Source organism: Saimiri boliviensis, chromosome 13 (genome assembly GCF_048565385.1).
Source record: "Saimiri boliviensis isolate mSaiBol1 chromosome 13, mSaiBol1.pri, whole genome shotgun sequence".
NCBI classification, from domain to species: Eukaryota; Metazoa; Chordata; class Mammalia; order Primates; family Cebidae; genus Saimiri; species Saimiri boliviensis.
This window is the reverse complement of record NC_133461.1, coordinates 53297183-53309663: the sequence shown is the minus strand read 5'-3', so window position 1 is coordinate 53309663 and position 12481 is coordinate 53297183. Positions and strand designations below refer to the sequence as shown.

The window sequence follows — 12481 nt, the reverse complement described above, 5'->3', positions numbered from 1 at the left end:
AGGACAGAAATATCAATGACAACGCCGGGCTCGGTGGCTCAAGCCTGTAATCCCAGCACTTTGGGAGGCTGAGGCGGGTGGATCACGAGGTCGAGAGATCGAGACCATTCTGGTCAACATGGTGAAACCCTGTCTCTACTAAAAATACAAAAAAAAAATTAGCTGAGCATGGTGGTGCGTGCCTGTAATCCCAGCTACTCAGGAGGCTGAGGCAGGAGAATTGCCTGAACCCAGGAGACGGAGGTTGCGGTGAGCCGAGATCGCGCCATTGCACTCCAGCCTGGGCAACAAAGGTGAAACTCCATCTCAAAAAAAAAAAAAAAAAAAAAAAGAAATATCAATGACATTTGTTCAACAACCTACATTCGACAAGCATTTAGAGAACTCTAATTCTGTGCTATGTACTTCAGAGATATAAATAGATACGGTCTCTATTATCTTTTTCTTTCTTTTCCTTCCTTCCTCTCTGTTTCTTTTTCTTTTTCTTTCTTTTTTTTTTTTTTTTTTTTGAGACAGTCTTGCTCTTTCGCCAGGCTGGAGTGCAGTGGCGCTATCTCAGCTCACTGCAACCTCCGTCTCCCGGATTCAAGCGATTCCCCTGCCTCGGCCACCTGAGTAGCTGGGACTACAGGTGCGCGCCACCATGCTCAGCTATTTTTTTGTATTTTAGTAGAGACGGGGTTTCACAATGTTGGCCAGGCTGGTCTTGAACTCCTGACCTCAAGTGATCCACCCAGCTAGGCCTCCCAAATTGCTGAATTACAGGTGCAAGCCCCTACACGGTCCTATTATCTTAGAGACAAAATGCAAGGAGGCTATAAAGGAGGTGTAAACCAAGGAAACACTAAAGAAGAAACTAATTCTGCCTGGAGGAGTCAGGAAAGGCTATCCAAAAGAAGAGATCTTTGAGAGCCTTGGTAGAGAAAGTAAACATAAAGAAAAGGTAACACTGTTAGGGTAGAAATATATACGAAGAGCCAGGCACAGTGGCTCATGCCTGTACTCCCAACACTTTGGGAGGCCAAGGCAGATTGATCACCTGAGGTCAGGAGTTCGAGACTAGCCTGACCAACATGGAGAAACCCCGTCTCTACTAAAAATACAAAATTAGCCAGACATGATGGTGCATGCCTGTAATCCCAGGTACTCAGGAGGCTGAGGCAGGAGAATTGCTTAAACCCAGGAGGCAGAGGTTGCGGTGAGTCGAGATTGCACCATTGCACTCCAGCCTGGGCAACAAGAGTGAAACTTGGTCTCAAAAAAAAAAAAAAAAAAAAAACAAATATGAAGAACAACTTTATTATTCTATTAAGTATTTCTATAACTTTATTTGCAGAATAGTTTATTCACAGAACTAATGGTTTCTCATGAAATCTTTTTGCTTCAATGCACATGAGTGTCTAGCCCTTTCCCAGGAAGTGTTCCCTTAGTTATATCCGAAATTTCACTTGACATAATCATTTCATTCCTTAAACACGCCCACACCCACACACACACATTGAGGACAAAATGTGATGCCTCATTAAATTTATCTCCTTTTAAATAAGTTTACACAATGGAATTTAATCAAATTGTGGGGAAAAAAATCTGTGTGCTTTATGTAGTTTTATGAAACGTTTAGTCACTGAGCATATAGGAAAAATAATTTTCTCAAGCAATCCCTGGGGGCTGGAAAAATTCTTATCCTACACTGCTGGCTCTGCAGCAAGGCTTGTTTCACTTATCATATGAGTAGATTCCCACTGACCTTGCTTATCTGAAAAAGCTTAAAGGAATATGATAAAGGGAAATGGGAAACTCTATGGACTTTAGATCTAATGAAGTTATCCCTTTATTTTAAAGTAACACGAGTTAACAACTTTTTTAAAGATTAAACATTTAGTGAAAATGTTTTTAAAATCTTTTAAGAAAAGTAATTTGAAATAAACCTTTCTTTTCATATCTTCTCAATATCAGGATACGCTTGATTTCTTCTATCGTCATGACTTAGCGGTTAAAATGAAGCTTCAAATGAGGTGGAAGTTTGTATACTTTCCCTTGCTCTTACCTAACTGTGCATCCAACTGTCTGACTCACTACTGCATCTGCGGCCCGGAGGCAGCACCGGTGCATTAAGTGGAGGGAACAGGGGATGAGATGAGTGTGAAGAGGCAGCAGGGTCTGGATCATGTCGAGAGCCTTGGAGGTCTGTGAAGGCGTCTGAAGTTTTATTGTAAGTGCAATGAGAAACCACTGAAGAATTCCAGGTGAGGGAATGCGACGATGTGATTGTCAACAAAAGATCACCATGGATGGTGTGTGTACACCAGGATGAACTTCAGCAGGCCGAGGCCATTTGTATCCCCTACCATTTATCTCTTTATAAAAGGGAAGGAGCAGGCCAAGGCTAGAAGCACCGAGACAGTTAAGAGGCCAGACAAGAGTAGGTGCAGTGAGGGTGACCATAACGAGAACTAACCTCTGCCAGCCCCTTAGTGTGCCTGGCACTGATTTAAGAACACTACAAACATGTATCGGTGAATTCTTTGCAACGATCCTAGGACCCATATGCAGAGGAAGAAATGAGGCACAGGAAAGTGAAGTAACTTTCCCAAAGGTAAGGGAATTGGTAAAGCTCTGACTCAGCAAGAGCCTTCAGCTTGAACACCTACATTTTCTTTTCTTTTCTTTCTTTCTTTCTTTTTTTTTTTTTTTTGTGAAACGAAGTCTCACTCTGTCGATAGGCTGGCATGCAGTGGTATGATCTCGGCTCACTGCAACCACCACCTCCCGAGTTCAGGCAATTCTTCTGCCTCAGCCTCCCAAGTAGCTGGATAGGCTGGCATGCAGTGGTATGATCTCGGCTCACTGCAACCACCACTTCCCGAGTTCAGGCAATTCTTCTGCCTCAGCCTCCCAAGTAGCTGGGACTACAGGCCTGTGCCACCACATCTGCCTAATTTTTGTATTTTTAGTAGAGACGGAGTTTCACTATATTGGCCAGGCTGGTCTCAAACTCATGACCTCATGATCCACCCGCCATGGCCTCCCAAAGTGCTGGGATTACAGGAATGAGCTACCGCACCTGGCCCTGAGCACCCATACTTTGCTACCCTCCATTAGAAGAACACAGATGAATTCAAGGTATGATTTGCAGGCAGAATGGCCAGGCCTGGATTCTGTGTCTCACAGGTATTTCACGGATCACTTCTAGTTTCTGGCTTTAGGAGATGAAAGAGGTGCCATTTACAAAAATGATGTCAATTCTAGGAGAAATAGGATCTGGGAGGAAGAGCAAGATTCATTTTTTATATATAAAGCTGACAGCTCAATATGTAAGTCTCTAGCAAGAGATCAAGGTTGGAGATATAAATCTGGGGACTGTGGCAGTCAGGACGAGGGCTGCCCAAAGACGTCTATGTCCTAATATCTGGAACCTATGAATATGCTACCTTTCACAATAAAAGGGATGTTGCAGCTGTGATTAAGTTACATATCTTGAGATGGGGAGATTATCCTGGATCGTTTGAGTATGTCTAATGTAATGCCATGGGTCTTTATAAAAGGGAAGGAGCAGGGCCAGAGTCACAGGCAGCCAGAGAGAGACTGGAAGATGTTCCACTGCTAGCTTCCCAGATGAAGGATGGGGCCATGAGCCAAGGAATGCAGGCAGGTCCCCAGAAGCTAGAAAAGGCAAGAAAACTGTCTCTCCTAGAGCCTTTAGAAGAAACACGGCCCTGAAGACACCTTGATGATGGAACTTCTGACCTCCAAACTGTTACAGAATATATTTGTATGGTCTACTATGCCACTAACTTTGTGGTGATCTATTATAGCAGCAATAGCAGACAATAGCAAACTAATATAGAAATTTTTAGTATTTAAAGTTGTACAGTATTGAAAGTTTAGGTGAAGGAAGCAATAACTAAACAAAAGTCTCCTTGAGAAGGTACAAGGAGACGGGTACCAGGACAAATGAGGAAGAGATGGCCTTAATGAGGGGGTACATCTGTTCTCTTGTAACAGAGTGAAGGAGGAGATGGGGATGGAGCCTAGTGTGTAGAGACTACAGTGGTGGGAAGATGATGCTTCGATGATTTCAATGAATTGAGTGGCTAGGTCAACAGCAAGTCAGCACTTGGACAGGGCATCTGACTCTTAATTTTAATGCAGTTTCTCTATTGTGCCAAATTGTTCCAAGATTTTTAGTAGGAAATAGTGGGAGTAGCCACAGAAGGGCTACTATGTTCATGCAAATGTAACAAAATTCAAGTGTGCTATTCGAGGCAAGGAGGAGAAAACGCTTGGCATCTGACCCTCACTCCATTTCCTATAGCCAAGGCAGGATGTGCTGATCAGCCCAGGCACGTGGACTGAGCCTCAGGATCCTTCTCAACACAGCAATCCACAAAGCAGCAGATATTGCAAACCAATCTGAATTGGCACTTGAGGTGAAATTTATTTGCCAATCCTGATCTAGGGACTCTAGTTCTTTTTCTCTCTTCCTCCCAGAGGAGATGACTATTAAAATATTACTGAGAGGCCAGGAGTGGTGGCTCATGTCTGTAATCCCAGCACTTTGGGAAGCCAAGGCGGGCGGATTACCTGAGGTCGGGAGTTTGAGACCAGCCTGACCAAGGTGGAGGAAACCCTGTCTCTACCAAAAACACAAAATTAGCAGGGAGTCGTTGCGGGCTCCTGTAATCCCAGCTACTCAAGAGGCTGCGGCAGGAGAATTGCTTGAATCCAGGAGGTGGAGGTTGTGGTGAGTCAGGATCACGCCATTGCACTCCAGCCTGGGTGACAAGAGCAGGACTCCGTTTTAAAAAAATGTATTACTGAGAAACAGAAAGACAGGGCCTGCTAGATGTCTATCAAGAAGAGAAGGATTAAGGAAACTGTGGCATCATTATAGTACAGACTTTTATGCAACCTTGAAAAAGATGAGCTAGAGCTTATAACACTGACAGGAAAGTTTTCAAAGACAAGTTGTCAGGAAAAAGCAGGTCCAGGGCAATTACACTGCTCCTTTCATTCATGACTTAAAAAAATGTGTCTATATGCAAGCACATATATATGTGATGCTCAAAAACGGTCTGTAAAAGAGTGTATCTGGCTGTTAATCAGAACCTCTGAGGAAGAGGAGGAGTGCATGATTAATTGGGATAAGGGGTGAAGAGAATTTCACCGGGTTCTCACATACCTTTATATTTAATTATTTAGAACAGACATGGGGTTCTTCAATAAGATTTTTTAAAGGTGTTTTTGTTTGTTTGAGACAGGGTCTCATTCTGTCACCCCCATGCTGGAGTGCAATGGCACAATTACAGCTCACTGCAACCTCTATCTCCTGAGCTTAAGTGATTCTCCCATCTCAGCCTCCTGAGCAGCTGGGATTACAGTCACGCACCGCCAAGCCTGGCTAATTTTTGTATTTTTAGTACATGTTGCCTGGGCTAGTCTCGAACTTCTGGGCTCAAGAGGTTCTCCCACCTCGCCCTCCCAAAGTGCTAGGATTACAGTTGCTCAGCCATCACGCCCGGCCAAAAAGTCTTATTTTTAAAAAAGAATATATAAGATGAGCAAATGAAGCATCTGGGCTCTTTTATATTCCAAACTCTATGCATTTAGATCTAGACTCCCTCTTGCAATTTTCCTTTTTGGACGCTCCCCACAGAAGCAGCGCCACTGGACTTGGCACAGGGTGGACATGTAATAAATGTCAGCAGTCTTAAGTGTCACTCATTCTCCCTCCAACCTCCCTCGGATATGCTAAATGCTTCCCTTGTCACTCATTCCATCAATCCCAAATCCTACCTTCTCTTCCCAACATGAGTCACTCTGTTCACAAATCCCATAATTAACTGACAACACCATCATCATCATAATCTTGTCTGTCCAATAGTTATCAAATCTGGCTATGAAGATTACTTTTTCCCTTTCTTTTACTACCAGCAAACCTCTACTAAAAAAAAAAAAGAAAAAAAGAAACTTTTCCCCTTTCTTTTACTGCTAGCAAACCTCTACTAATAATGTTCCTATTCAATTGTTTGACTTAATCAATTAATTGCTTCCCCATCAATCTACATCCTACCAACACCATTTTCCTTGTCCTGTCTTATCACAGCATTTTAACTGCCTTAACTTAATCTTCAGTTCTCATCTCTCCAACCTCTCACCATGCTTCCTCTCTTTGATTTCCTATTAGGAATTTGATCCTTCACTTCAAAATACACCAGGATTTCTTGTGTCCATGATCAAGTGTTGTGAAACTCAGTAATTGTATATGCTTACCTATTATATATGCATTTAATTTTCTCCCATAGAACAATGAATTTTTCTCAGTCGCACTGATCTCTAACCACCCCCTTCCATGTTCCTTTCACCTCTCCCACCCACACCTGCCTCAAAAAATTTGAAATAAATTCCAAAAAGGTCAAAACTACTTAGCAGTACCTCCTCTCATCCTCGAATCTCCATATACATTTCCCATTTTTTAGCACTGAGTACCACCAGGCACTGTTCTAACCACTGTCTAAACAAACTCATTTAGTAGTCACACAACCTGCTGAAATTGACACTATAATGATCTCATTTTAAATAGGTGCAAACGATGAACAGGGAGGCCACGGAACATGCCCCAGGTCACACAGCTGGCTAGTGACAGGCTCTGGAGTTCACGCTCCGTGCAGAAATGCTGTGCTGCCCTTTAGCGTGTGTTTCTGAGGCAAAGTTAAACACCTTTTCTCTGCTCCAGACACATCGTGGTCACACCTCTACTGTGGTACTTAGCATACTATGCTACCACCAAGCACTTGTGCTTGGTTACCTATATTCTTTATTCAAAGAACTCTTCGAAGACAGAAACTGTCTTGTCTGTCTCTCCTTAGAATACGTGCTAGCTCCTGGCACTAGCAGGTATTCAAGAAATGGTCACCCAATAAAGAACAAATCAAACATGGGCAGTTTTAACAGCACTCCAATCCGAGCCTGGCATACATCTTCAGAATAGGCAGACTGTGATGAATTTCATTCCAAACTTCCAGATTCTGGCCTTAATAACACGACACACAAAAAATACATAGTCTGGGGAGCTATACTGATACATCGCTGTCTGTTTATTCCCGGAAACTCAAGGTGACATTCACTCTAAGGTAGTGGACTCAAGGGGACCTTGCTCATTTAGCTGATGGGCACTAAATCACCAACAGTGCAGAGGGAAGGATGCCAAAGTTACCTGACAGCGCATCATAGAACTCGTCCTCACTAAGGATGCTGGCAGGTGGAGATCCTTTCACCAGAGACTGCTCTAATTCATGATGTTCAGTGGCTAGCGTCTCCAGTGCCTCTGACAAAATTTTGTTTTTTTCTTGCTCTTGTTCCAATTTAAAATTCCTCACCTAGGAGAAAACAGATACATAAAAAAGATTTCAGAGTGACAGGAGACACAGACTTACTCAGAGGATGTGAAAATTATTTTCTTTTGATCCAGTTCAATTGCAACATCAGAAATGAAAACAGTCGTGTTACATGCACATGGATGAATGAGCAAAATTACTAAACTAATTTTGTTCTTCCCATGGGGCCTTTTCATGCAACAGCTTAGCTAATGAAAATAGATTAAGAACTAGCAAACAAGTTCAGCTCAAATGATCAGGATCCTGGTATAAGAACATCAGTCAATTCAGAAATCATACAAATTTTTTAAACAAAGAATATTTCTCTCTCAATATTAAGTACACAATTAAAAAAACAGTTTTGGCATGTCTTTGAACAAATTTTTTTTTAAGTTCTAGATATTAAAAAGCAAACCACATCAAAGCATGAAATATAATCCCTCAGTTTACTCCCAAAATAGTTGATAATACTTGGTATACCAAATGAAGGGAAACAGGTTGCCTGGTAATGACTACGAACATTCTATTTTTTATTTTTTATTTTTTTTTCTTTTGACACAGAGCGTCATTCTATCATCCAGCTGGAGCACAGTGGCGCAATCATGGCTCACTGCAACCTCCACCTCTTGGTATCAAGCTTTTCTCATGCCTCAGACTCCTGAGTAGCTGGGATTACAGGTATGCACCACCACACCTGGCTAATTTTTGTATTTTTTGTAGAGATGGGGTTTCACCATGTTGGCCAGACTGGTCTTGAACTCATGACCTCAAGCGGTCCACCCGCCTTGGCCTCCCAAAGTGCTGGGATTACAGGTGTGAGCCACCATGCCTAACCTATTTTTCATTTTCCAATTCTATATTTTGGTTTCAACTCCACATTTTATCTTTAAATTAGTATACTAAAAAAAAAATTAAAAGATTATCAAAAAGGCAAAGACTGGTTTGATTTTTTACTATTTGAAGTTACAATCTATTCCTCCTATCTGATGCAAGAGCATCTGAACCTTTGTGTCTGAACAAAACCCTCTAGAATTCAAGTCGCCTAATCCTTATAAAACAGCATGAACTGGATTTCATAGAGATGGTTTTGCCTATTTTTGTATCAGTAGTCTGGAAATCACTACTATTCCTTAATCTTGCTGGACTTCCGGAGCCAATGTGCACTACAGACAGAGAGGCGCAGGAAAGCAGGGATCCACTGTGGGTAGCAGCAGAGTCTTCTCAAAAGCCTCTTATTCCTTAGTTTAGGGACAATTAGAGGTTTCTACCATCACCCAATAATCTAATCACAAGTCTTCAACTCAGTGGTCTTCAAACTATTTTTTTTTTTTTGCAATTGAGCAACAGAACCTATTTCTCAACTATAATCCCAACATATAAAACAGATGTTTTAGAAAGCAGTTGTGTGCTGGGTGGTGCTGAATGGAGAAACCCCGCTCCTTTGACTTTCCCCTCCCTTCCCAGACATCCCCTCTAGGGCCCAAACCCAGGGGATATTTTCCAAGTTTGAAAAGCACATGGTATTGGTACCAAAACAGATATATAGACCAATGGAACAGAACAGAGGCTTCAGAGTCACATCACATATGTACAACCTACAACCATTTGATATTTGACAAACCTGGCAAAATCAGCAATGGGAAAATGATTCCCTATTTAATAACTGGTATTGGGAAAACTGGCTAGCCATATGCAGAAAACTAAAACTGGATCCCTTCCTTACTACACCTTAGACAAAAATTAACTCAAGATAAATTAAAGACTTAAATGTAAGACCTAAAAACCATAAAAACCTTAGAAGAAAACCGAGGCAATACCATTCAGGACATAGACATGGGCAAAGACTTCGTGACTAAAACACCAAAAGTAATTCCAACAAAATCCAGAATTGACAAATGGGATCTAATTAAACTAAAGAGCTTTTGCACAGCAAAAGAAACTACCGTTAGAGTAAACAGGCAACCTACAGAATGGGAGAAAATTTTTCGGTCTATCCATCTGACAAAGTAATATCCAGAATCTACAAGGAACTTAAATTTATAAGAAAAAAAAAATCAAAGAGTAGGTGAAGGATATGAACAGACACTTCTCAAAAGAAGACATTTATGAGGCCGACAAACATATGAAAAAAAGCTCATCATCACTGGTCATTAGAAAAATGCAAATCAAAACCACAAGATACCATCTCACACTAGTTAGAATGGTGATCATTAAAAAGTATGGAAACAACAGATGCTGGAGACAATGTGGAGAAATAGGAAAGCTTTTAGTCTGTTAGTGGAAGTATAAATTAGTTCAACCATTGTAGAACACAGTGTGGCGATTCCTCAAGGATCTAATACCATTTGACCCAGCAATCCCATTACGGGGTATATACCCAAAGTAGTATAAATCATTAGACTGTAAAGACACATGCACATGTATGTTTACTGGAGCACTATTCACAATAGCAAAGACTTGGAACCAATCCAAATGCCCATCAATAGACTGGATAAAGAAAATGTGGCACAGATACACCATGGAATACTATGCAGCCATAAAAAAAAATGAGCTCATGTACTTTCCAGGGACATGGATGAAGCTGGAAACCATCATTCTCAGCAAACTAACACAGGAACAGAAAACCAAATGAGTGTTCTCACTCATAAGTGGGAGTTGAACAATGAGAACACATGGACACCGAGAGGGAAACATCACACACTGGGGCATATGGGGTGGGTTAGGTGGGGTGGAGGGCTAGGGGAGAGACAGCATTAAGGGAAATACCTCAAGTAGATGATGGGTTGATGGGTGCAGCAAACCACCATGCCACATGGCACATGTAAATCTATGTAACAAATCTGCACATTATGCACATGTATTCCAGAATTTAAAGTATAATTAAAAAAAAAAATAGGAAAAAAGAAGCAAAGCACTGGATGGAATGACAACCAAAACCTCCTCTAAGTCAGACTTTCCATCTCGAGGTTTTGGGAGCTGTGACCCCTCTCACAAATCCTGCATTACTCACTGCTCACTCTAATCCCGTTACCTCTTGACACTCCCTCTCCCATGCTCCTCCCCACAGCCCCCAAGGATGAAGGTTCTTCTTTATTCTGGGGCCCTGAATTCCTGCCAGCTGCACATCGGGTACAACAACTCCAAGAGTCCTAGATATAGCTTAAAATACAGTTTTACTGAAATGTTAAGTTCATAGCGGAAACAGGGTTAAACCCTTATTATCTCGGGAAGAGTTCTAGTCCTCAGGCACTTTAGTGTTTATCAATAGAGCAACCAGATTATTATTATGAGAGCTGTCATAATGAAATAAAAATCACAAGAAATGGTAAGCTATCAAGACCAGAAGAGACACGAAAAACTGAAAAACAAATTACTCATGTAATTATAATTTTTAGGAAATCTGAAAAATACTTGTGAATATTCCTATACTGTAAATTGTATTTCCAGAAGAGGAAATAAGCATACTAAGGCTAGAGTCAACTTAAAAAAATAACAATAAAAAGCTGTCCTACCTCCATCTGATGGATTCAACAATTCATTTTCTCTATTATATAAACAAAGACTACATGAGGCAGGCAAATCACTTGAAGTCAGGAGTTTGAGATCAGTCTGGCCAACACAGTGAAACCCCATCTCTGCTAAAAATACAAAATTAGCTGGGCATGGTACCAGGAGACAGCAATCCCAGCTACAGAAGGCTGAGGCAGAAGAATTGCTTGAACCAGGAAATGGACGTTGCAGTAAGCCTGAGATCACGCCACTGCACTCCAGCCTGAGCAACAGAGCAAGACTCCATCTCAAAAACATAAAAAATAAAAAATAAACAAGGAGTACAAAATTAAGCAATGTCCAAAATGATCCCCTCTTTGAAAGGATCTCTCAGCACTGTTATATTTGTAGACTCTAAAATCAACACTGCAAATATATCCAAATTCTTTACCCCGCCTACACCATCTTTCATCTTTTTTTGTTTCCAATATCAAAATGTAAATGTGCTGTTGACACCATATCCTTAAATATAAGAATTAACTAAAGTATCCTATTTAACAAGTACTTACATTTTAATACCTAAATTCATCTAGTAGATTTCAGCAAACTAGCAAGATAAATGATAGAATCCCATAAATATCCAGTCCCCTCAAAAAAATCTTATTCAAAATGCAATCTATCCCTTACCCACCTAAAAAAAGCATCACTTCACTGCTGCCACATTCACATCTATTCTCACTTGTTCTTGAGAGAGAGAGTAAAAGGGGTTGGAAGCAGGAGAGGAAGAATCTGAGGTGCTAACCACATTCTATTTCTTACCTTGTTTTCATCTTTCAATTGATCTGACTGTACTTTTATTAGCTTCAAGCCTAACAGGATTTTCTGCACTGAAGATACCTTATTATAAAATACCCACAAAATGGCAGTTTCTCCCATCATGTAAGTGATGTATATGACACAGTAACTACACATCACAGAAAAATGCACTGGTAATGAGCTTTCTTGTTACATTAGAGAAACAACTGAAAGCATACTTAACTGCCATTAGTACTTTTTGGTCAGAAGGATCACTGGAACAATGCAATTCCAGATCCTCTACGATATCAACATTTCAGACCACCTAAGGGAAATCCTGCATTAAAAAATTGGTTTAGAACTGCCAAGAAAGATATGCAGAGTGCAACTTCATAAAATATTCACCTTACTTTTGAACTGTTTCCAAGTTCTTAGTTGCTAGCTTAGAAACTATGTTGTAACAGAAACAGTGCCTTTTGCACAATCTCTTAATCTCTTTGTAATTCCAGGCACGATGCTTCATTTCTATTACATATGAATAAGTGGATACTGATTACTAGATTTTTTCAATTCTCAAACTACAATAATCATCCTAGTTATTACTAAAGGAATAAATAACTTCCTTCACAGAACTAGTGGGTCCCAACAGATGTGTTTATAATTATTAGATTATAATTGTATATATGTTTACACATTAGAATTTTTCTAGAATAAGGCTGACATTTTTACCTTTCAAATTTGCATATGAAATATACACCCTCAGTCCAATGACTTTCAAAGTCAACATACATTAAAGTGAACAAAAACGTTGCCCTTTTTTA

At 40.6% G+C, this 12481-nt stretch overlaps 1 protein-coding gene across 4 annotated transcripts in view; it reads right to left on the bottom strand.

Moving 5' to 3' along the window:
- The window catches only part of OSBPL1A (oxysterol binding protein like 1A), a 242449-nt gene that overhangs the window by 74678 nt on the left and 155290 nt on the right, over window positions 1-12481 (bottom strand). For 3 of the 4 annotated variants that reach the window (XM_074383664.1, XM_010335492.3, XM_010335491.3), the window contains one exon: window positions 7217-7379. The exons of the other annotated variant lie outside the window; for it this stretch is intronic. In XM_074383664.1, the coding sequence (XP_074239765.1) occupies window positions 7217-7379 (163 nt within the window). The remainder of the gene's footprint in view (window positions 1-7216; window positions 7380-12481) is intronic. 4 annotated transcript variants of the gene reach the window in all.